At 40.8% G+C, this 26,583-nt stretch overlaps 1 protein-coding gene and 1 long non-coding RNA gene across 2 annotated transcripts in view; one reads left to right on the plus strand and one right to left on the minus strand.

Annotated features, from left to right (window-relative positions):
- The first annotated feature begins 40 nt into the window (after positions 1-40).
- The window catches only part of LOC122405361, a 28,077-nt gene continuing 1,534 nt past the window's right edge, over positions 41-26,583 (plus strand). Inside the window, exons 1-2 of the long non-coding RNA XR_006259758.1 lie at positions 41-552; positions 5,948-6,015. This is a non-coding gene — a long non-coding RNA (uncharacterized LOC122405361). The remainder of the gene's footprint in view (positions 553-5,947; positions 6,016-26,583) is intronic.
- LOC122405360 lies at positions 2,342-4,859 on the minus strand. The gene is made up of 4 exons (XM_043410044.1): positions 4,576-4,859; positions 3,793-4,062; positions 3,551-3,712; positions 2,342-2,578 (listed from the first exon to the last, which is right to left on the minus strand). Exons 1-3 carry the CDS (start codon positions 4,846-4,848, stop codon positions 3,629-3,631), a joined length of 627 nt encoding a protein of 208 aa, XP_043265979.1. The 5' UTR covers positions 4,849-4,859; the 3' UTR covers positions 2,342-2,578; positions 3,551-3,628.

The raw sequence follows: 26,583 nt of genomic DNA on the forward strand, positions 1-26,583 counted from the left end.
AATCTCTAGATGGTACGTCGCCTCTGATTGGCTGCATCGGACAAGGCGTATGGAGTGCTCAACCAGTTGAGCATCACCGGATGTAAGACACACGCTAATGATTTTTAACTTTTTGTTTATAATGGGATTAAGACCCCACAAATATCAGGTAAAAAAATACATTAAATATTCAGTCTATTTTATCGCTCGTCTGCGATATTGTACATAGTATTATAACATAAATAAATAAAATGCCTGACAATATTTGTTTAGTTTACTAGTCACAGATGGCGCGGTATACTACATTTTGGAAGGAAGAAGAACACCTCTTCCCGCGTTCTATTCTCCTGCTAACATCCGGCTTGCAAAGATCGTCGTTATGCTATTGTAGCATGTACATAGTTTTTAGCCATAGTATTCACATTCGCACAAAAAGGAAGCCATGAATAAATACGTTTGAAACGCAGGTATTCTTAACAGTGGTGTAGTGAGAAAATATGTTCTTTCGTAAGAATTAAGAAGAGGGCGGAGACTGATACATTTGTTGAACGAAGATTTTGCATGGGAATCGTGGTAAGCATACATATATGTATATTATATTAACTATTAAGTTGCGTAATAAATCTGTTCGCGTTTCTTTGTAAGAATATTAAATATAGCCGATTTCATACGAAACCTATTTAATCAATGCAACTTAAATATTCCTTTACAATGAAATTCGTCGCTTTATTTATTAACAAGTCTAGATACGTGAATATTTATTACGATTCTTCACTGAAAGAATTTTTCAATGCATGAAGTCAGTGAAAATTAGATGAGACGAACTATTACAAGCATCAATTTCTACATTTTGTCCCAAAACTACTGGTTATAAGTAAACGACATCAAAGATTTATAAAGTTAGTCCGAATTGTCAGTACAAGTTATTTCGTAAATATTTCTACTGAATACTTAGCATTTGTTGGTCTATATAATGAATAATGTACTCTGACGTACCATCAAACGCAACAATTAAAAAATGTTATAAGAAAGAAATCGCAATTCGTAAGGAATTTTTGGAACTTTGAATATTCAGACGTAGTAACGCCTGGCATTATACTTTTAGTTCACTACTCACAGATGGCAGTACATATTACTTAGGCAGTGGAGATGAAAGACCTCTTCGAGTTTTCAGTTCTCCTAATAATGTCCGGCTTGCAATGACCGCCGTTGTGCTTCCGCAGCATCGCGATTTTGGCAATAATCGCGTTTTTATTTCTATGAACATTAATTTATTTCCTGAAAAAATTTATAAAACACAGACATTTTTTACGTTCGTGAAACGAAAGAAACGCATATCCATGATAATTAGAGACCGTAACACGTCAACATATGCATTCAAATAAAGATTCCTGCGTAAATCTTTCACAGGTAGTACTAATTTTTGCCATCACCATTTCCAGGAGATAAATATGTATCTCAAAGTTTAAATTCGGACATTTAATGCATTTTTACTTATTTTAATGTCCTCTAGTATACGTATAGAAGTTTGACACAGTAAACACATCTTATTAAATAATAGTATCTATAATCCTTGTCGGATGAAGTGAGAATTTTTTTCATGTAATTTGCTAGTTCTATTTTATCCAGTAAACTGGTTCGTTCACTTTAGACCGTTAGATAAAGTCCATTTTTCATTGCAAGTGACGATTTGTTTAAAGAAGTAGATTTTTATTGTTTGTCTGTAGTAATGGAGTTGCCATCTCCATACGCTTAAGCCAGTGCAGTCCACAATAAGCTTCCGAGCTTACTCCACTCTGTGTTCTGTTACTGTATTTATGAACGCTAGTGATATCGCGTTTTGTGTGCCCATATAAACACAATACTGCCTTCCGGGCGGGGGTCGAGAGGAACTAGATCCCAGGACAGCACTGGTTTAACACATTCAGAACCAGTGACCCATTTAGAGCATATTCAGAAAAACATATATTTTCTGGTATTGAAATCTACTTCAATATCATGTGATTTTTAAGGCACGAAGTCGAGGTTTAAATAAAAAGTACTATAATTTTTTGCTGATCCTTCTTTATAATATATTATTATAAAAGTAAACCTTTATTCAGCAATAATTTACTCGATTTTTCTAGTCTGGAATATTTCCAGTTTATAATTATTACGTTGCAGTATATGTTCCATAACTCGTTAATATTATTGGATCATAAACAATTGTTTTAGATTGTAGAATTTCTTCGTTAATAATTTAATACTGAATATTTAAAATTTAAACTAGAAAAACAGGCCAGCTTAATAAATGCTCGAAACGATCCCAGTGTTTGGGATAAGTGGCTTAATAACTACTGCCTTTCGTATTCTGTTTTCCTGGTTCGGAGAATCTCCGAGTGAGCCTACCCTAACGATGTTGGTAATAGGATAGGCCGGCGTGGCCTTATATTCACATCTTTTATGTTCCTTCTTCCTCTCTAACCTCTCGTAAAACGTCGCTTTGTATACAGGGTAGATCATTTAAATGGGACCATAATCGTGGATACCGTTATAACGTACACCCTGTATACAGGCGCGTCTCTGGTAGAATCGATCGCTGGCATCAGTAGCCATCTATCTATTAACCATAAGTGGTTTGTAGACTGTTTTGAAATTATTTAGTTAGAATATTTGCTAACAAGTTTCATTAAGTATGGTGTAGAAAAAGTAGATGGCAGGTATAACACTTTAAGTACACAACCTTGTTTCGATAAGGCGCTCCTTATCATTGACACGTTCCTACTCCACCAAAGACTATCATTATAATGTAGGTATAAGTAGTAAAATAAGTACAAATAATCTAAGACTGATTAAGTTAAGTAGGCTAATACTTAAGGCATGTACATGCATTCATAAGTGCAATTATATAAAAAAAAAAACTTGTTTCGATTACACAAATACACGGTTCTGTACAGGGTGGTCCAGCATTAGTGGCAGAAATAGGATCGATGAGATAAATTTGCATTAGAGACTAATTCGTCATTTTTGATTTTCGTCTTATTTCGAGCCATGGAATCTCCTTGGTCCTATTTGTACCAACTAATTTTTAGTTACTTTGAGATACATGTTAATCTCGCTTCTCGCGTATCTACGAGGTGATAATTTACTTCGTCTGGATCGTCGATCGCGAACTGCGTCGAAACAGTTCTTTCCTCGCGCGTAAGTGTAAACAAGTTCAAGGTTAAGTAATTCCGTACGCTATAACGAGTCGAGGGAAGCTGTAGATAGGCATAATTTTAAATGGTTGCCTTTGCGTGGCGCAACGACAATTTCCTGAAATATCCCATTTGCTAGACAATCATTTAGCAAGCTCTATTCTCCCGTTGCCAAAACTCAATTAATGTAAATTTGTCCGTGTGAGAAATGTGATGTTTCGTAACGTGGCAAACGGAAGCTATCGAGCACGACATAACATTATTAGGAAAACGTTCCGGTTATTTGAGATCATATCGTGTCCATTACATGGTTGTATACGAACCAAGATTCAATAACACGGACGCTCGGTTTGCTGTAACGTTGCCGGCATTACGTACACATTAATGTGACTTACCTTTTGCGCTCAGCGTTTTTCGTTATTCCTTATCGTCATTCCATATCGTCATTTCCATGTCTATTTTCATTATCGTCATTACTTAAGATTTTCAATATTCTTTATTAATTTATTAATACGCTTGGCACATTTAACTAAGTATTTGTGGTCGATGTCGTAAACCTAGTGTCACAGAAACATACGAAACGTGTATTTACTGTTCCGAGTACGGATTGTAAAAATAAAAACGTAAGGATCAGTACTTTTTTATCGAATTTCAGTCTGAGTCTTTTATCCTCGAACAGGAATCTTTTGCCCAGCTCAAGGTTCTTGAACGTTTTTACCCTTAGAGGGCCGAATTTCTTTTGGAATCTTTTCACGTCGGCATCACAAATGCTTTCAAGTTCATGAATTTTCCCGTGTATCTTGCGCTGCTGTATTCCTAGTTTGTCAATTTTATTCGTGAGCTTGTTTATGTTCGCGTATGCGCGTTGGTAATCGTTTCTCATTTTCGTCTTCAACTCCTCCTTTATCTACATGTAATAAAATATATCAGTACATTTATTCACTTTTTGTTTGCGTTATAAATAATAAAAATACTTCATTTTAAATGTGTTGCATTTACATTTTGTTTAAATCGCGCAGTCACTAAACAAACGTTTGCCAATTTCGTATTAACGAGACTCATTGTTTGATCACGGCAACGTATTTATTCGCACATTCGACAAAATGTTTGTGTCAACGATCGAAAACAAACGTACTCATTTTGTGATTAAATGAACGTTACGATTGAATGTGCCTTAATAAATGTTAAATCTGATCGCGAGTTTCTACTTTGTCAGCGGAAAAAATTTGAATTGAAATATAAAAATAAAAAATTAAAGAAATATTTTATACCATCCTTCGGTAAACGAAGAACATAAACGATTACAAAAACGACGAATATTAAAGTAACAATATTTCTGCGATACTCTCTTGCATACCAACGGTGTCAGATAAACAAGATCGTTATTACGTAACAGCGTTCGAATAACAAAAATAATTACTTGCTCGATTTCTCTCGTTACGCGAATTTTACATTCTTCCGGCACGTTGCGGTGTTTACTTCGAACTTTGTCGACTCGTGCTCGGCTCGTTTCTATCCACAAGTCGACTTTCTTGTCGATCTTCTCGTTGTTGTAATCCATTTGAAACGATTCTTCTTGATTAACGTTGTCAGTTACCCGCGACAGGACTTCCCTGCTCCAATACAGCACGCGATCTTTTTCCTCCAGTAAACTGTCCCACGTGTCCGGCATACGTCCCACAGTTTGACCCATTGTTTCCACGCGAACCGAGCTACGTGTATAGTCTGCGAAAATGAACGACACGGTGCAAATCATCAATCGGTTCGACGCCCTCTGTGCGACCAACCAGAAAATATATTTCGTTCGAACAACTGATAACGAATAAGACATTACTTCATTCGAATAATTAAATTTGTATTCAACAAGTTACGAATATAACACTTGTTTATCTGGTTCGAAATTTATATGTAGATAAAAAATTCTGTCCATCATTAACGCGACAGTATATGTGTATTCTTATAATTATATACTCTGGTTCAAAGGAAAAATTTGGCATTTTTGTATCAATTGATTCGGAAAATAATCTTTCGAAATGATTTTTGTCTGGTCCAAAATATCAACTTAGGATCGACGCTGTTTGAGAATGGATATTTTTTAGCACGTGGAAGGTAGGGAATTTGTTTTGAAATGCCCACTGGACGCGCCATTGCCCGGAACATATCCATGCACGCGAGAAATCGTTCCGCGCGGAAAAATAATCTCCTATTTATACTTGTCAGTCACTTATTTGCCGTTGAATACATAGATGGCGTTAAAAAGAGTCGCGTTTGAGCGACGCGTTATTTTTTCCCCCCTCCCCCGTATTGTTTACCAGCGTGTAAGCAAATAACGCGGGTGGATAATGCACGGTAAACTTCCCCCGTGCTCCACAAAAGGTCGATTCTTCGCGGAGTGTCCGCACGGATTACATTCATCGTGATTTTATGCCGTCAGACGTGGAAAAAGGAACTGGGGCGGACATCCGGCCGTCTAGAAAGTCCGCGAAATTCAATCGACGCGAGGCTCGTGTCGGGGTGTCAATTCAAAGCAACGTAATCTCCGTTCAGCCTGGCCAATAATCGGTTTATTGATTTCGATTCGAGGCCGGTGTAAAGCACCGTTTACAATAACACGATGCGTTTCATCGTTACGTTCCGTTTCATAGCTGATTATTAACATCGACGCTTTGTTTAGGTCTGTTCGATCCAGATAGTCTTTTAGTTGCTCCTAGTATAATACACTCGCGAGGGCAAAACATAGTTGACCCCCACAGATTCTTACGCTCTCTCTAATTACCGTGTTTACTTTTCAGGTACCGAAGAGAGAAACGAAAATTGCGGAGCACTTCGTTCTGTAGCGGCAAATGGACTCATCGATGAGGTATTACCAGCAGATCTTTTCTATTTTCGTTTTACTCCCTTTCTGAGTTATAGCCATTTTTACCCTCCAATAGAGTCTGGTTATGAAACAAGTACGATTGATTTTACTGAAGTTTTTCTACTCGATGGTTAATAACGTCTTGCTTTTCTTAATGGGAGATTAACAAGTCAATCTTATGCCAATTTCATGAGTAGAAAATTGCATGAATTATTGGAAGCAGATCCATTAGATGTACGTGGGTTGCATGTGGTTTATGCATGATGGTTCACCGGCACATTTCAGTCGAGTAGCCAGACAGTTCTTGAACGATCGATTTTCTAACAGATGGATAGGACCTATTGACTGGCCTGCTCGTTCCCTGCATCTAATTTCATTGGATTTTTATTTCTTTTAGATTGAAAAACTCTATGAGTCGAGGTACGCAGGCTTCCAACGTCACTGTACATTATTGGAATGTGGAAATGGCTATAACTAAACAAATATTTTTATTATTTTTGTTCCTCCAATCTATCATCGAAGCGTGTCTCGCGTGTTGGGGCACATCATGCGTGTACGAATCGATCATTTATTGACAACTCGAGAGAAACAACTAACAAACTTTTTTATCATATTCTCCTGTGACTAATACCAAATGGATCGACGAGGTTTTCCCGGTGAAAATATGGCAATATTATTTCTACATATTTTTACTTTTATCGGATAATTAAATCCAATATTGCTCGTGCATTCTACTCCTCTAGTTTGAGACTTTAATTTAAATTTGATTCTAAAAAAAAGTATTTTATTCTGCGATCGAACGTTACACGTTTCTATAATAACAGATGCGTTGCAAAAGTATGATTATTAAATATTATTTTGCAAAACAAATTCATGTAAGAACGTGTTCAATGATATACTCGATACTTCATGGCAGAAGGTACGTTACGTTACCGTGAAATTGATATTGGAAACTCATATTTTACAGCACATTTCAATTTAGTTAAGAGTTAATTAACCGTATCAAGTATGTGTACGCCGTTTCGTCCCCTACTATATTTTACTTAATTTTCTATCTACCCCGGTCATATTGAATGTATTACCCTCTTTTTCTAGAGAGAAGGGAACTCGTAACGTTATTAGTAAACTTAAAGGAAAGATTTCCCTCTTCGGAATTAATGCACATTAATTAGCGACGTTTCAAGCGAAAGAATATCCGGCTGTCCGCTCGTTCGGAATAATTCACGCATTCGTCCTCTGTCGAATTAAATTCTCATACGAGTTTCGTATTAAAAAGTCTGGCTCGCCTTTGCGGGCGACGTTTTTTCTCGCGTGAGACGTTACATGACAGTCGCCACGATCGAGTTTAATTGTCGCGGCGCTGATCATCGGAATCGATCGGTATCGTTACAAAATCAAAAATTTTAGTATTAAGTATTATGCAAGAAAATGAAGAACAAATTATCGTAGCGTCGCGATTTAAAATATTTTCGGCGTTAACGTCAACACGAAGCGTCCATACCTCGGTGTTGACGATATCGAAACGTGTTTTGAAACGAAAAGTGCTAAATAGTCTAAACAGTTTCGCAATTATCGCTAGTATCAACAAGGAATGCTTGGTAGACACAAACTTAGCACAAGTAGATCACCTGACTCGAATCCTCCGAATTAAGGCTTTAATCTATTCATCGACGAGGGATAATTAATAATAATAAATTCACAGAGTGACTAATAAAATAAGAAAAGACTCTATTGCTCTGTAGTATTGTTGGATATATCCCAGAAGTTCGTGGCCTAATATAGAGTCACATGGTTCCTATGGGGAATCCCGGTACTGTACGATCCAATCAATTGGCTCCTTTTGTACTCATAATCCCAAATGGGACGTTTATTGGTCAGGATTAGTCGGTGCAGATGTCGCTATATTCCATCCTTGACCGTCACCGTTATCCGATGCTTCATTGACCACATCTTAACTGCGTCATACCTGCGTCACACGTGAAAACCTATGGACACACATAGATGCGCATGCAGAAACGATACGTGGAACGTGTTGTCCCATAGCAACACGTATCCCGTTGAGATTGCTACTCTTAGTCACTCACTTTGTGCCTCTGTAAATAGTCTGGGTGAGTGGGAGGGAAAACGTTTTATCGCGGGAAAATGTAAATCCAGATTACAGGCATCCGACCGTACATACGCGCGAGTAAATAGCGAATAAAAAAGTATATTTAACGGTTTTTTTGTATTATACGGCGTTATCAATTCTTGATGCCACCCGCGACTGGCTGGTTCGCCGTTATCAACGAGCATTTGCCTGCACGTGGGAATTCATTTAACCCCTTGCCGTGTTATTAAAGAGATTTAGTTGGTGTTTTATAATAGTCAAATATCGTTGCCCAGTTCCACAAAAAAATTTTTAGTAAAGAATGTATAGTGAAAATAATTCCAACTTAAATTATTAATTCAAACGATTGAATAATAGAAAGGTTCGCAATAATCGAAAAGATTCGCAATGTGAAACGGGACTCGCTTTCCGATATTAATTTTCAATGAAATAGCCGATAGCCCACTCTCGCTTTATTTCAGTAGCATTACAGCTGCCAGATCAGCTGAATATCTTAATATCTCAACTGAGGCAATCTACATCCTTCTTGCTCCCTTTGGAGCTGTTAATCTTCCGGTCTGGGTGTCTGAATGCACATCGAATGCGTTATCCTGCCCGTCTTACGGCTGTATCCCAAGACGAGGTAATTAAGGCGGTCCAATTATATCTGTTGCAAAGGCGCAGTTAGATTTCGTCTAGTCTTCTCGCTGAGAAATCCTCTTCCGCGGCATACGTTGTCACTGTGCGGTTAAGGTGCTTTGTGCGCTGTCAGAGATTGGATCTTTAATTCTATTACGACTTGGAATTCTATAAGGAACGAACGTTCGCTATTAAAATCAAGTACAATTAAACGTCTTTTCTCATATGCTCAAGGTATATTCATTCTCTAAAGAGCAGAAACAGAATCTTTGGTCATAGTTCGAGGTAGCCAATTTTCGGTTCTTATCCTCCGTAAATGTCGCCAATGTGGCCAATCGCGCGACACTTATGGGTGCCTCCGCGACGATTCGCGTGCCAACTTTTCAGCTCTGCGCAATAGTTCGCGTTTGACACGACTCGAGCTCTCGGCTTAGGCTGGCGGGAATTCGTCAGACGATGCCCAGCAAGCGAGACCGCGCGAATTCCGTGAAAGGCCAAACGGGTGGATTATAAAGCGGACCTTTTTCTGTAGCGTCCGCTCGACATATTTAACGACGCGACTAACGTTTAGCCGTGGGTACAAACACGTGAAAATTTCTATAGGCCGGTACACACACGGCGTTCGCTTTATGGTATCGTTCGAGCGACAAATTGTACTAAAAATAACCCTTTGCGCTCTGTTGCCACCTGACTATTCGTGCGTGCGAAGGTGGCCTCGAACGGGTACGCCACGTACACTCTGTTTTGCCTCCCTTTGAAGTGTAGACGATTGGAAGTCTCCAGGCCTGCGAATTATGTAGCCACACGTCATTGTGGTGGACGTGGTCGCGCGCAAAAGAGTACGTTTTTACAGCATGACCTATCTTCGTGCCGCGTGAAATCTTGTTCACCGACAAATTTATTCGGAATACCCTACAGGCAAACGGAGAACGTATTGACCCTTGGACAACGTTAAATCGAGGTGCTCCTTACTAACGGACTGTTTCGAGATCAACAAATACGATGCTCGACGAATTAGAGTTTCCTTTTCATCACTGTGTTTGTAAATGTATCCTCTCTAAGTGAATTTAAGACAAAATTTAACATGGAATTTTATTCGAGGCAAAACACGATAATAATATTAAATCTGAATAACTAGTAATGCTCGTGTTAAAATAATCATTTTACACGTTCAGAGGAGAATAATGCAATTAGCGAAAATGTAGTACGATATTGAGTTGAATAAACGAGGCGGTATATTTAATAAACCGCGGACGAATTCCATCGGCAGCCGTGTATAGCAATCTTTAAATATCCATTTAAAATTCCATTCCGTTAAACGTTCAAAGTTCAGAAGTTCGATTCGAGGAGCAGAAAGTTTCTATAGTTGGAGAATTCGTTTAATATTTTTCAATAGCGCAAGAAGCACGCGTTATTGATTACTCGTTTAAATTTGTACAATATTCGAAATTACACATAATGAAGCCCCGCGAGCGTATATAATGCTTCATTACACGTGATGATGCGATGAAATTAATTAATGAAATTCTCCTCGCCGAGTTCCGGCCATGTACATATTATTGAGCCGCTGAAGGGGGCTTAATCGAAATCAATCCAATTGACGGAAACCCTCTCGAGTGAGTTAAAATCAGAAACGAAATTAAATCTGACAGTTCTGAAGGAACAAAATCTCCGCTAATTCGATTCGAGCCATTAATACGGAGGATGAAAAAATCTCAGTTTTGTCCATTCGAGAAAATTTATAATCTTAAATAAAAGTTCATGGAATATATTACCTACGACAGTTATGGATACATCTCAGTTTCTATTTATAAAGAAAAAACTGCACAAATAAATAATAGTAGAGTTTAAATTGTAGAAAATTTTGACGCCAGTGGTGCATCCTTTAATCGAATAGAATTTAACTTTTCGAACGGCGTTTTCATTTTTATCCACGAAAATCTCAATTTAGCGTGGCGTTATCTAATTATCAACCGATTCTAAATTCCATCGATAATCTTCCGCCCGGAGATCACACGACGACCCTTCAATTTGCGTTTACCTTTTTTTTTTTTTTCTAAAACGCTGAGAAGAAGCATACACGTTGGATTCGCCTCCGAAATGTTGTTCATTATGTTTACAAGCGGGTACCTTTCGTCGTTGGCGTTGTCACAGGGGGCGATCTTCAGCCATCCGACTACAGGCTCGGTTCATGTAGCTGTAGGTTGCTCGTTTCATAGCGATCGGTTCCTTCCGCATGGTAGATCAAAACCGAACCCCGCCGAATCGACGTGCCCGGCGAGCACGGGCCATCTGACACGAAAAGAGAGACATTGCTTCCGGTTCTGTTCGCCGAGCCAGCCAGAAAGAATTAACCGGATAACGCACGTGCCCGTCCGTGCGGATCGCAGCCACTCGGATACACTGCGGTCCTGCTCTCCAGTCTGATCCTCGGTGTTCCGTTTCTCCTTAAGAGCTCTTTCCGATTTGTTAGCTCGAAAATATCGATTTCTCTCCCGTCGGTCGAAAGTTAGAAGTCTTAAGAACATGTACCGCGTCGTTCGGTGTAAAAATTCAAAATATCAACGAAGTTGTTGCGACTGTTTAAAAAATCACGTTGAAATATTTAGACACGAAGTAGGTGGCTTGAAATTTAACAGTGCTCTATTCTCGATACCTGAAGACAAATTAAAGAAATAGTTGGGTGTTTCCGAACAAGGAAGGAGCGACAAAGAATTCTTCTGTGCTTCAGATTCAGCCAGCCAAAACATTGGAACGGAGGAGTAATGCGATCGAATTTACGAGAACAGGAGGATAAACGAAGGGACGAACTTTTGATACTCCGAATAAGAGGGGACAGTCGGGAAGAAAGACAGGCGCCATAAACCACGGCCACGGTAACCAAAGAAGAAACGATCAAAGATTCGAGAAGTACGAGTTTGGAATGGGTTGATAAAACGTGACGAGAAGCATGAAGAAGACGTAAACGCGAACATGAAGAATGACAAAGCGCAGCGACACGACTATCGTAGATCCACTGCCGAGATAGATCGAAGAACGAGATAAAGAGTACCAGCTGTTGGCCGTTTATGGGATGCTTTTCCAAATAACTCGACATGAGTAGAGGATTCGCTGGTATCTTGGTACCGACTGGAGAAAATCGAACGTCGCGTTCGAAGTTCGTGTTGTCGACGCGTAACGAGCCTTTAAAAATACACGAAACGGGGACGGCGGACGGTGGCCCCGCGCCTTTAAAGCCACGACAAATCGGTGTCCCGATTCAATTACCTTTGAAATCCCTTGTCGTCCGACATTAAAACCGGAACTAATCCTAGGGACACGCTGCGAGCTAGAAGCGAACGCTCTCGGTCCGTAGCACCGTGGCGCTAAGCTTCGCGAGATCCTCTATGGGGTAACGGTAATCGATAAAAAAAAAAAGAAAAAAGAGAGAAGAAGCTAAAACGATAACGATGTCTCGGCTTCGGCGACAGAATACGTCGTGTTCGGTGCGAGAAGAACGCGCGAAAAGCGCCCCGGAATGCGGTTTCATCCCTTTTGTAAATGATGCTGCTTGTTGGCGTTCGGATTTAAAAGGGTGACGCTTAAGTTGACAACCTAGTGGGCCAATAAAGTTTAATCCTTCTGCTTTATACGCTCCCGAAGTCGTTCGCCGAAATAGTATCGGATTCGAGATTGCGGGTGCCAGGAGTTTCGTCGGGACATTGTTTTTCCTGTAAGGGGAGAATTCCCACTAGGGAGATAATTGTTTAGGTAATTATTGGAATGTTTTCACACGAAAAATTCGAGGAACACGAACTTGAACTTCTGTGAATATACTTATTAACGTTCAAATGTGAATAGATACACCCCCGAATTCCTAACCATTTTCGAGAAAAAAATTCCTTACTGAAAATATAACTTCAGGTCAGAAATGTCTCTCCAAAATTTCATGTCTACGTTTAAAACATTATAACTTCTGGACGGATTGAAGGATCTTAATAATTGAAAATTCAAACAATGCGTATTAATGGAGCTCTAGTGCCCCAGAAAAATGGGCCGAAAAAATACATTGGATGTAAGGTCTACTCGTATACCTCGTTAATTGAAACGCGAATGGTCAAGAGATATGAATTTAATTTCAAGAGATATCTGGGTTGACGCGCGGGATATTCGGTCACGCGATTCTGATAAAAATATTCCTGGTTATGAATATGTTTCCGGTACTCGCGACAAGGATTTATGCGCATATTTAGGTATGTACATACCAATTGGCAATTTCCGCGCCAGCCCATGAAAAGTGCCCATTCGCGGAATCGGCCGGCATTTTCAAAGCTTCCATCCAGTCTCCTTCCGCGTCATTTCCTACTCTTTCGATGGATTTCCCCGTTCCCCCCGCGAACATTGTCGTAGGTCACGTACCTCTATCGAGCACAATACCTTCAATTTCATCAGATCCGATTGACTCTCCTCTAACGCGTAATAATACGTTTCCCATCGCGTTCCTTCGAAATGAAAGAATCCTCGTTCTCAGCCACGATCGACAGCCAGACATTTATTTCTCGGACTTCGATCCGCGTGTACGCTCTCCGTGACACATAGTGGACCAGAAGCTCCACAATGCGGTCGAAACGTTTAATTACGAAATTTTTATTAAATACAAAATCAACAGTCGCGAGAGCACCCTTGGGTTTCGCTAACGCCGTGCACACTTTAGGTTTTTTAAATTGTAGTTAAAGTGTTTTAAATATTTTGAAAAAATTCAGGTATCGTCTCTAACGTCTTAGGAATATGTCGCAATGATAATATTGGCCCGATCGTTTATCGGTTTTTGTATGCAAGCAAATGTGAACGAAAGAGCGCGATAAATGAATTTGCGAAGAGCAGTGGTATACTGGAGAAGTAGTGGATGGAGCCAAAGAGTAGAAAGACGATGAGCAGTAAGGTGAAGCACTGGCTTTGAGCGATGCAAGACCCTTCCGGTCCTGTAATTGAGTGCGATGACTGGCAGGCAATAGACATAGATCGGGTCATTGATTTCCCGAAGAAAAAGGTCTGCAAGAGATGCTTCGTAGGATTTCCAGTGACCAGACATCCAGGAACGGATAAATTAAAGCAGAAAGACTTGGTGTTTCTTTCTAATATGAGGAACCCTAAGTTTCGTCTGGGCATATCGATCAATTAGCATTATTTTGAGAATATTTTGGAGGCAGACTGCCCCACGCTATTTCACTTTCCATAGGTTTATGGCTTGATCAGAGACTGAATGGGACTGTGGCATAAACTATGCACCCTCACGCATGGTCGCCTGGCGATGGTTTCCGATTCAAAGTCACATAGCTATCGGGTGTCGCGGGATTAATTATTTAGAAGAGAAGGCTTTAGCTCTTTCATTCCCATTATATTCATATGGCTACACACTCAGAATCATCGAATAAAACATTACTATCATTTGTATTCTCAAATCTGTGAATAAGTACGCTACTGGCTACAAGTTTGGAGCACCCTTTGAAATAAATAGACTATGTCACAGTCCTGATATAAATGCTCTTAAAGCTAATATCCTTCAAATTGTATAGTGCATTTATCTATCAGCGATCTATATATTTTCACATAATATTATGCGCATCCAATAGAGTTTCGGTTCCATTTTGACGAACAAGAAACTCTGCTTTTGGCCAACTTTTCGGGATTCAGGTCCCACTGTGCCACGTCGCTCTGATCTCCTTTTCGGCTACTGTTTCACGAGGAACGGAAGATCGAAGGCATCCGATGCCAAAGTGCCATCCGCGGGATTCCGGACGGGATTAGGAGACTCTGTCATCGATCCATGGCGTCCAGGAACCGTCTGGGAATCCAGGGAAGGATGGGGTCGCGGCGGGGAACGGATTCGAGGCACGCCAGGCAAATATTCTCAGAAAAAGCAGAAAATCGTTGAATCCAACTGTACAGTTCGATCTTTGACCCTCTGTTCTGCGCCGAACTCGAGCCACGACGACAATGTAAATTGCATCCTCTCTCCCTGTCCCTTCTCGGCCCGGTCTTTGCGTGTTCGTTTTGCAGCGTTCCTCTCGCCGCGGCGTCCATTTGCCTTTTCGGTCGGTGGACTTCGACCCGAAAGAGTGCGACAGGAAACACTAACGGTAGTCGTGGTTATTTTCGAGCAGCCGGCTCGATACGTGTAAGCCATTGTTCGCGCGATCCTAGTTTGGCAGTGATCCTCGGTGTCAGCCGGTCTAATAAAAGCCGGCTCGGGCTCGCGAACGACTGCCGATCGGAGTCGACTGTGATTCATCCCTGCAGGCAACAACGGCCTGGATAAACGACCTGCTTCGGTTGTACGTCATGACCAAACGGTCGAGCATTCGAGGGTGGATCGTTCCCGTCAATTTGATGAATCTCTTAATCGTCTTGTGTTCTCCGAACTTCCGTCTCTCCGATGTTTCCGTCGGACTCGATTCCGTTGCACGTTTCTTGATAGGTAATTAATTGCTTCCATCGAACTTTCCAACGTGCCGCGCGTTTCCACTGTTACTCCGGCGAATAATTTATTTATTTATAAACGGGGCGATCCTCTGTGCCAGTGGTGTACAACCAGGACCGAAGTTTGATTTTCCGAGGCCAAGGGTTTCAGAGACTATATTGGTGGCTTTCTTGACGAGAAGAGGATGACAGGATTTGTGTGGATGTTTTCAAAATTTTAGAAAAAAATTGTCATAATTTCTTAACCCTTCAATGGGTGTAATAGGTTCAAGTGATCTATAAATAGTATCCAATAAATATATAATTGACAATAATCTAACTCATTTTTCTCGATGGAAGATTAATAGATCAATCTTATTTCTTGAGTTCATGGTAGAAGTTCCATTAAATTCGTTCGTTTTAAGGGGTTTATGCATGACGATGCACCGCCACATTTTAGTCGAGTAGTCAGACAGATCTTGAACGAACGATTTTCTAAGAGATGAATATTGCTTGGCTTGCTGGTTCCCCGGATTAAATTCACTGGATTTTTATTTTCTGGGTCACTAAAAGTGTTTTTTTATTCAACATCGATTTTCGGAGTTGACGTATACGAGAAGGTTGCCAATAAATCCCACAAGTACTTGGAATATTTGAGAGATTAGGATTAGAAGATTATTCCATTCTGATTGTTACTATTTTTTATATGAATTGTTTCTTTAGTATTTTCTGAAGAGGGTCACATTACTGGACGGTCGAATCAATACTAACTCACTTCATCGTAAATAATTTTGTATTTAGTAATTTATTTATTTATATATATATACCAGACTCGTTGTCAGAGGGATGTAGATTTCCCATAGACTATTTATAACTGACCTGAATGGGTTAGTATATATTTTCAATCGCTAAAGGAAGTAAAAGGGTAGCAGAAAAGGATGGAATACGAGTTATCGATTATTTAAAAAGTTTCCGTTGCCTTTGTAAGAATGAACGCTCGGCGCGAGTAAAAAAGAACGAAACGTTACACGTTCTTTTAATCGCTTTTCTCTCAGTCCGCGGCCAGAATCTCATGGCCCAATAACTCTTAAATTCCAATTTCATTCTCTTAATGGGAAATATAAATAACAGATCTGATCCAGACGTTTCACACACGTCGACGCTCGAGAAAGGGTTGCGAACGTTCCCAAAAGTAATATCGTCCACATATGTCTCCTGCTGAAACATAGTTTAAGAGAGTTATCTGGCCTTCGATGAGGTGCTGAAAAGTAGTATCTCGTCCATGCATCACGTATTAAATCCGGTCACACTGGAACCCGACGACAAATTCCGAAAGATGACGTTACACCAGTTTGCTCGAAGGAATTAGGCATTCAAGGTGTCCCAGTATTATATGCACGAGTTTATTTCGTGCGTTAGGAATACTAATATTAATTCTTGAATGTAATTTAAATAAACAGTGGTAGAAACAATGTTTCAAATATAATTTTCAGTCCTTGCAAAGGCGAGGGGTTCATTCTGACCCACATTATCAACGTAAAAAACAAAAGCAAGCACAAAAATGATCTCACATATGGAGGATAGAATTATTTCCTCTACGAGCGTTTGGTTTCTAAAGTTTCATCCAGTTTCTCGGTTGATGGTTGGGCCACTGGGCGCGCAGTTGTCGAATTCGCATCGGGAACTACCCTTCTGCCTCGCTCGGTTCCGAATTAGAAGCTACGTCCAGCGGGTTCAGCGAAGCATTTCGTCGGGCGCGAATCTGACGCGCAGAAGTGATTTGAACGTTTTGGCCGTGTTAACGAAGCGCGGAATGCTCCCTGGACGAAAAAGTCCGAGGACGGGGGTAGTCTCGCAGAACGGAACGGAACGGCAGGCCAGGGTGGGACGGTGTCCGCCAGTATTTATAGTATGGATTGTGTCTGCTTGGCAACCGGCCATCGGCCTAACATCTCTCGAGAATCTTATGGGAAGCGTCTTCTGAAGTGCTTTGTACCAAACGTTATCGGTAGCCATTGATTCCGCTTCCCCTCGAGTAGCAGTTGCTTCTTCCAGTTGTCTATACTTCCTGCGTGAAATCGTAATGGAAACACGAACGGCAGTTGTCCAAAATTACAGACAGTTCGTTCGGAATTATAAATAGAAATTGAACGAATCGACGAAGTTCCGTGTCGTTATTTAACCCTGGAATTGCGTATCGTTTCTCGGTCTGTCTAGCCACGCAGTAAAAAGTTCTGGAAAAGTACACTGCTATATTTTCGAACCTGTAGTTTAAGGGTAAATAAGGAATCCTTTCACTTGCAATTAGGAAAAATTGTTCTTATCGATGTACAGTGGTTTCAGGGATTTACATTTATGACTAAAATCTTTCAGAATAAAATGCCATTTACGCAAACTTCCAAATAATTATGTCATTAAAATCACCTTTTTATTTATTCGTACAAAGAGTTACTGGTGTTAATGAATCGATGTACGAGGATAACAGATTTCCGACAACGATAGATATTTATTATTATTGAATAACGATGTGCGAAAACGTATCGGTCCGTTTGGTTTTTCAGCAACCCATCGATAACCTGTTGCTTCGTATGAGCAAAATAACAATGAGAGTTAGTCTGCAATTTCTATCGAAGCAACGTGCCTCATTATACAATCGCACAACACGGAGTGCCGATTGGATTGTTCGAAAGTGAAAAATGGTCTCGTATAGTCGAGAGTAGTCGTTACATTTGGAGAGATTCTGTACCGAGTTCCGAACGTTTCCACCAGCTCATAAAAACTTCGAGGTGGGTCGATGTCCGTGGTTCGGGTGACAGCGGATTCCCGCGGATAAATGATATTGCAGCGTGACCTAATCGATCGTCTTAACGTGACACGAGCGGTACATTTAAGATCGCGAGGCTGTATCGGCCGACGGGGAATCCCAGACGAAGCGACGGAAAAAGATGGCGGCCAGTTGATGGAACAGGATGGAAGAGCAGTGGAAGAAGTGGGGAAAAATAAGAGGACGGGGAAACGTTTATTGGACGTTATTAAATGTAATACCCCGAGGCGTGTCCCCCTTTTGGGGAACTTTACCGATAACTTCGTAATTCCCTAAAAGGATCGCTCCCGCCACGGGACTCTCAAGACGTTCGTCGGGCCTCCTCGCGATGTTTCCCTTCGTCCCAGCTACGGTTGTTCCGCAGCTTGCCGAAGAATGGGCCATTATGTACCTCTTCATCTTCCGCCTTTCTTTCATTTTTTACCGCTTCTCGTTCAAAATCGATATCGAGTTTCTCTGTCGTCTCACCACCCAACGAGCAGACTCTTGTCCAAACATTGGACACTCGTTGCGCGAACTGTAGTCGTAATTTCGCGTTCGGGGAGGAGAATAAGTTGGGGTAGAACTTGCTGCCCGATCCTAGAAACCATAGTTTCCCCAAAGATTATTCCACGTTGGCTACTTTCCGCTGAGATAATCATTGGGGCAATATTGGGACTTCGATCGTAGCGTTTTCAAGGCAAATTTATCTCGTTCGGTTTTCATTCACTTTGGCCGAGGGTTACATTTTTGCGATATGATTTATACAATTGGGAACCTCCGTTGTAAGCTATCGACAAAACGGTTAATGGGATCGCGAGTTTCTCGTCGTCGGAACAGTATCCCCGGTGTCTTGATTCAATTTTCATCGCTATCTCCCCTCCCTTTCTATCACGATTGGAGACAGGTTCCGAATTAAAATTCCACTTAAGTTTTAACCAGTTCCAGCGCTATCTGAGAGTCAATTGATTCGTCGTCCTGCGCATCGAGCCGACGAATGAATTCATTTAAACGCACAAACTGCTGTGCGTTCTCATTTGCTTGAAAATAGCCCCGCCGGCCGACAATAGGGAACGGAATAATTAACCAGAGGCAGTACTAAATGGTAACTGCGAATTGACTAATACTAAACGCTTAATTTTTCTCAGTATCGATTTCGAACGTTGGCGCGGACGAAATTGCCCGGGAGAATTGCGCGGATTTTTGTCTCGCGAATTACGCGATTACCGTCACCGTCGAATAACTACGATCCAACAGCATTTTCGTCGCACAATGTTGTCGCTCATACAATTTCCAGCATACCGTCATCGTTGCGGCGTTGAAGTCGCTAAGATATTCATGCGACTTGCATGGTTGTTACGATCCCCGGCATACCAGAGAGTAGTATTATTGTTGCACAGCCGTTAGGTCATTTCTGTGAAGGTCTAAACTTGTAAAACATTTTAGAAAAAAGACTGCCTTCTGTTCTGTGATCTATCAATTATAAAAATCGTGTTCAAACAAATTTCTACGACGTTGATACAATTTAACGAGTCGAAGGACGGGCGAAACATTGTCCCCTCGACATTTCGCGAAACACGTACACACCGTGGACATTCCTCGCGAGAGTAAACAGTGTCGGAACGCATCGTCGAACGATCGAATGTTTTTCAAAATCGCAAACGAGCCGAGTTAGCGGGTTGGAAGTGGCTTACAGTGCGGCCGTGTAGCCCGAGTGAGCCGTGTTTGGACTAAATCCCGCGGTACTCCGGCTAAGAGCCATGGCGTGTCGTCCTAATGGCAATGTTGACGAGTGAAATTTACCTGAAAATCCCGTTACCCGCGAAGTTTCGTCCGACGAGTGTTTCCGGGGCGGAGGTCGGGCCTCGTAAGCGACGAGCCGCGACAACGGTCTGGGTTCAAATTGAATTGAGACTGCGTCAAGAAGAGAGAAGAGCAAGTACTTCTTTCGAGCACGGAGCACCTGAACGAGTGCCCCTTGACGAAGTATCGCGTCGTAGTAAAATTGAAATTGAATCTGCGACACAATACCGCCCCGGCGAAGCGGGCTGCAATATTCCAGCGACCGTCTTCGAAAGCCCGCGTTTCCACGCGAGCGTTAATCTCCTCGGTCAGGTGAGATGCGTTTTTTAAGATGTGGCAGCAAACTTTCGGAGGTTTACGGGCCCGTTAAACGACGCGAAACCCCTCGAAATTCCCAAGAGCCTTATCCGTGGCCTCGCTTAACGGTCTGTAACTTACTGCAACTTTCGCGAAAGATTTCGCCCGATCGCGTTTTTCGAACGTGGTTTCCGTTGTTCGTGGCTTCCAGGACCGCCAGCAGTTATTTAAACGTTGCACCTGAGTCGACTCGTGCTTCGTTTCGCGAAAGTGTAAGATTTCCGGCTCGCGATAAGTTTCGGTGAACGATTTTATTGGCAATTTTGCAGTTTAATGGCTTTTCTTAATTTTGATACAGATTTTTTCTAAAGAGGTGCATTTTATTATTAAAATGGGAAATCAATCGGGGAAGTTCGAGAAACTAATGTATTCTCCAGAGATGGAAATCTGGTTATCTGGTCTGATCATTGGCGGTATAATCTCCTTTCTATAAATCGAGGAAGGCGAGTCTGTAGGAAGGAGATTATTCCATAAATGATCAGACTCGCTAGTCAACTCGTCATTGCGGCATTTTTATAAGTCGTAAGAAATGTAGGCAACATTTATAATTGTTTATAAATTAACTTACGAAAATCCAAAATGGAAACTCGTCGAACTTAGGAATTAAACATTTTTTAGCAATATTTTACAAGCATTAAATATCGTATTTTTAAACACTGTTTAAAATCTGAAGGAAGCTCTTGTTCCATCTGTAAAAATTAATCATAACGGATCGAAACACATTTAGCTGAACGACGTCCCTAAAACTACACATGGCCGGCGTCAATATCAGAATTAAACCTGGTCCGTAATTATGTGGATCACGTTTCTCGAATAACTCTGCTACTATGTCGTAGGCGGCCAGTAATTAAAAGGGTCGGCTCACGATTCGCCCTATGAGCATTCTCGCTCGAAAGCTGCGCCTTACGACGCCGTCCCAACGTACACTTCCTGTTTGCACGTTGAATTCAAAGAGCAGAGAGTGCGGATTCCTAGCGTGGAAATAGCGATGGGTTTAAGATCCACCAAATTAATTTTACAGTTATGTTGCTCAGTGGCTCGCAGATTTAATCGTTTGCTCAAGAACAGTAATCAATTGTAAGAACTTCAGTGAAATCGTTATTATTTGAACTGATCTTATGTCACCATCTTAAACTGTCTTAGCTATCGCAGCTTTTTATTCCAAGATGATACAATTATAAAGAAATGTACGAAACTCGTTGATTAAGTTCTGTATGACCGAGCTGAAGCAAATACCTTCAATTTATCGTCACCGGAGTCGCGTTAAAATTGCATGTACTGTAATGTACCGTGCGCTATGCCGATATGGTGCCATTGCTGTTTGTTTATTTCGTATCCACTTGTCCCAGATTTTCTTTCCACGTTGCACTCGTCGCAATGCTAGGGAATTTATTCTATTTGATTTTCGAGCACATTTTTTTACGAAAATTCTTTTAACGCAGGGTGTTACTGTTTTATAGTCAGAATGATAAACTTTTCAAGTTTTGAAAAATTCCAAGATCGCCAAGTGTAAAATGGCATATTTAGGGTGGCCATTTTTTCTAAAAATAACTTTAGTTGTTTGCAAAACAAATATCACGATTGACGCGAACACTATTCACGGTTGTATTTCTCGAGATTTTAAGGCCGTCCATGTTTTATTTAACTTCCACTATCTTGAATCTTGCCACTGAATAAATAATATTGCCAGAATATTATTTTACAGGTTTTAAGCTACAACGTTTCTCTTATGTTCTAATGTTCGAATGAATATTCTTTCAGCAGAATATTTCACAGACGTCAATATTATGCCCACTTTTCCGAATCGCCCCAGTTCGCTAAAATACGAGAAAGTACGTAGTAGTCAAATAAAGGCAATACAATTTGTTCCCGGATACTGCAGTGTTTTAATTAATTGTAGTGCACGTGCAGAAAAATAATTTAAAAAATATTGAATGAAGTACCGAAAGCACTCGTAATAAAAAATATCTTCGAAATTGAAATACATGTAGAATGTGAACGGTGGGGATCAATACATTTCTATGGGTTAATCTCGCGTTATTTAACTTCGATATAGTTACTATTTTTAATAGAAAGAAGCTTTGCGCAATTGGAATCCCGTAGAATTCATTGCGTTTGAAATGTTTTAAATTCTGTGTGTTCAAAAATCAATTTTGATATACTTTGTCTCCTACTCAACGCAAAACTTCAGGACACGTCCCTGATTTTAATTTTCGTACCACGTTTTATCTTTTTGAATTCCATGCGAAATATTTATATGGAGAAAAATTTGCATCCCTGCTTCTTCCTCCATGTCCAATTAAAAATTTTCACTTGTTATTATATGCTGTCTACAAAATTGGGCTTCGACCCGTTAATTGTCGAAACGAATAAATAGAACGATATCCAATCAAGTGACGTCGAAAATGTTATGAGGTCGACTCGTAGTGTTTGTACATTTATACGATATTAAAGATATTATTAATATATTATTAAGCTACTATATGAAATGTTGGTTGGACCTCATTTAAAATGCGTTCCTATTATTTGGTTTTCTACATACTCTAAGCATGCAGCAATGTTGGAAAGAGTCCAACACAAATGTCTAAGATTTGCATCGAATGAAGTACACGATAGTATGTCCTATTTAGGCCACGACTATAGGCCAATACATTGGCGAATCGCAGAACAATAATAGACGTTCTCTTTCTTTTTGAAATCATTACCGTCGGTCGCTCATTAATTCAAAAAAATATATATTTTTCACAGAATCGAAATTTCGAAGTTCACATTGGCCATTTTTGCCATCCAGCCACCGTCGTGCGAAAACTTTGCTTGCGTTTTGCACGCAAACTGTATTATTTCGTTAATGGGCGTCACCTAAAACGCGGGTGAAAGCCTGTTATAGTAATCGCGGCAAACACGTTTGTCGCACAACAGTGCGGATAATCGATTAAGCCTGGGGATTCACTTACTTGCTCGTTCTCACACACCGCGGAGCGCGAATTTCGGAATTTCAAAGAGGAGACACGCGAGCTTCCTAAGACACGGCTCCCGTGGCTCAATTTGCACGGATTCGCGGCTAAGCTTCCTCGCCGTGGAATCCACAGTGACGGCAATCTATCTACTAAGTGTATCCACAGTCAGATCACGAAGTTCCTCGAACGTGTTATGACGCCCGTAACGCGATATTAAAACTTTAGTCGCGAGTAAAGTTGCTAAACGGCGCGCCAGTTCGTAAATTTCCGCGTATTCCCCTCGCGTAAACGTGGTTTCAGAATGATTCCAAGTTATTTGGTTTGTCTCCTCGACTTAGGTGGCGCGTTTCGTCGACTCTCTGAAATAACTATTTAATAATTACTTCGAGGTTTCTCACACCTTTTAGCTGTTTTCTAAGTTACTGTACTTTGTAAACACGATGATCAAGTTAAATGCGAGACCCTGCATATGTGCATTACTAACAATACTGATATGAAACAATGGCATCCTGAAAAAACAGCTGTCTTCACTGACGAAGATTACGAAACCCTAAGTCCGGAATACGAGGGAGTGTCAAAATTTTCCAAACAGGCTTTATAAGAGTGACAGACTAGTCTGAGATTTAAGTGGCTACCATACCCCTCGAAGTAGTCCCCTAGGGAGTTGATGCAAGATGATTCCGCCATTGTTGGAACATCTGAAAGTCCTTCTTCTTCATGCTGTTCAGCACAATCCTCTTCGTGAATCTTTTCAACCGTGAGGAATCTTTTTTGACTCTTATCTTCGTACTAGGGAAAATGAAAGTCACAGATGACCGAATCAGGAGAATAAAAAAAGCCCGTTATTAGAATGTAGACAAAATTGCATTTGTATAGAATAGTTGAAGCAAAAAGTTTTGTAGCCATTGATTTAGTTGGAGTTCAGGATCAGACATTGCTTTTCCTTTTTCCAGCGACTGGAAAGTAACCTCTTTGTTCCCCCGTCGTCTTCCTTCCTGAAAATCGGTCGTATGCAATGAACTTCCTCGTGGCGCTCCTTCGCTAGGGTTTATTTTCACGCCACTTTGGCCTGTCTCATCTGCCGTTCACGGCGTGTTGTCATTTCCTCTCTGTCTTTGCCTCGTTTTCGGTTATTCAGCTTGGTACCAGCTATCCAGTCGAGAGAAACAAACCTCGCGAAGCCGTCTACGCTCATTACCGTTCGCCGTTCGCCGACTCGAAAATTAATTTAAGATTTCGCGTGTTATCGAAGAATGGTTTCGGGCTCCGTACAAGATAAAATTCCAAATATGAACAGAGTTTAGAAAAATTATATTTTAAACACTTGGATTCAATTTGTAGGTATCAGTTTATTTAAATATATTTATTGTTAAACCGTGAATCGCATATGTGAAAATATAGGCTTTTTCACAGTTATAAGGACAAACTTTGTCTTTTTTACGACCGCTTTAGTGGCGTAACGCTTTAATGCATCCCGTAGGAAACAATCCAGTGTCGTCAAGTACGGCGAACGCGGCTACAGAAATTACAGAAATTCTCCGCCACGACCAATCCAACGACTGTACAGAAACGTACCCATAACACTTCTCGAAACTGCCTTGCATAATCAGTGGGACGACCGTCGCGTTGGTATCGCGCCGCTATTCTAGGACAAAAGAAAAATTAGACCTACATGGAACTGTGACCCGCATTGGGTCAGACGTTTTAATCAGCCATCATTATAAAACATATCCCCTTCGGTAGAATTTTTATTTATGAATGTCCTATTCAATAATGTTTTTGTACGTCAAAAATAGTGTGGGTTATAGAGAATTAAATTTGATTCTGATCTGTACGAAATCATCATTATATTATAAACTTCTGTCAGAATAATTCAGCGCCCGTGACGTCGTCAATTATCCATCAATAAAATACGGTCCAATTAATCGATCGTCGAGCATACATTGACGCTCCAGTGTCATCGATGTTCAGTTTCTAGAATTCGATGAGGATTTCCCGGCACTCGGAGGTGCGTATTTTTTTAAATTAGCATGCTTCGTCGGCAAATAAAACCGATCGAACCCTTAATCGAGTTCTCGTTCGAGGGGGCAGCCTAGTAATTTCAGTTAAAAGCTTCAACGTCCATCGTGCATTAATTTTCTTAGCTTGTTAATTAAGTCGAAGTTGCATTTATTTCGTAGTGCGACTTGTAAAGCACCTCGAAGCAGGACGAATCGGGTTTTCTAGTATTATACGAACTCGTTATGTATATTCCGAGCACCTATTCCCGCGACAGGAAAAGACGGCTGTTGCGATGTCGTTTTACCGTAAGTGGATGTAGTATTTCCTGCTTTACTACCGACGCCTTGTCTTTCTAAATTTCGTTCGGGGATCGTTGTCTGTCGCGGATGTTCGTGACTTGGCAGTCATGGAGGGATGATTCGACAGTAAGGAAGCTAATATACAGCAGCCACGGAGAGATTTACACCCTGCATAAACTTGGAACGCAAGTGCGTTCTACGAAATGAGGACGTCGTCTTCGTAATAATCGTCAATGAACGTTCCATGCATTCGCACGCCGCTTTGGTAACTCTATTCCAAGGATATCAAAGAGATAACTTAATATTAAACTCCAGAAGCACGAAAAGAAGGGTACACCGTTGATTTACGGCGCATATATCGCGCCGCTTTTTGTTCAATTTATGCAAGTTCGCATGAAAATTGCTTCGTTGCCTCTCCGTTCGAATCAGCCACCTAATACAGCTATCGAGTAAATTTCTGCGCGCAACAGTGCACCGAGCCGCAAGTAAGTGCGCTTTAATATGCGCATTGTAACATTATTCCGACGTGATCGCGAATGCACGAGCATCGACGAAAATTCAACATTGTTCTTGTGTCCCTAGCAGCAGCAAATGGGATAACTTTGCCCCATAAACTATGCGTGAAATAGCAGAACGCGTAACAAAGAGTCGGTTCGAAATGCTCCTAGCGATACGAACGTAAACCTCGAACAATTAGAATTGTCACAAGCGCAGTGAATTCGAATCGCGGAATGGCAATTTATGGGTCGTACGAATATACCATTAATTTATTCCGTCTTATTAATTCCCCGAATTTGTAGGACGTCTTCTGTTTCTGAATGGTGGCTCTGGACATAGGATATTCCACTAATTTAGTACTCGAACCCATTAATATCGTCTACAAGGATAGCCCACATATTTAATGAATGCTTCTGTCTCACGAGTTTGAGTATTCTAGGAAGAAGAAGGACGTTTTCGTTAGTCACTCAGGACGACATATTTCGAGCTTAGCACTCTAGTAAAAAATTATGAACTATGATAGGAAGTTTTGGCGGTTGTCAGAAAGTTGTCCACTTTGATCAGTGTATCGAGTAAGGAACAATGAAAAGCCATCGAGCCGGAGAAAAATAAACACCAAAATTGCTTTCATCCTCGGTCTTCTTTGCCACGTTCCCTTTAACCAGGGACTGATCTTCCTTTCTTTGTACA

This window comes from Colletes gigas, unplaced genomic scaffold (assembly GCF_013123115.1).
Source record: "Colletes gigas isolate AHSC1104 unplaced genomic scaffold, ASM1312311v1 Colletes_gigas_Sc00004, whole genome shotgun sequence".
In the NCBI taxonomy this organism is placed as follows: domain Eukaryota; kingdom Metazoa; phylum Arthropoda; class Insecta; order Hymenoptera; family Colletidae; genus Colletes; species Colletes gigas.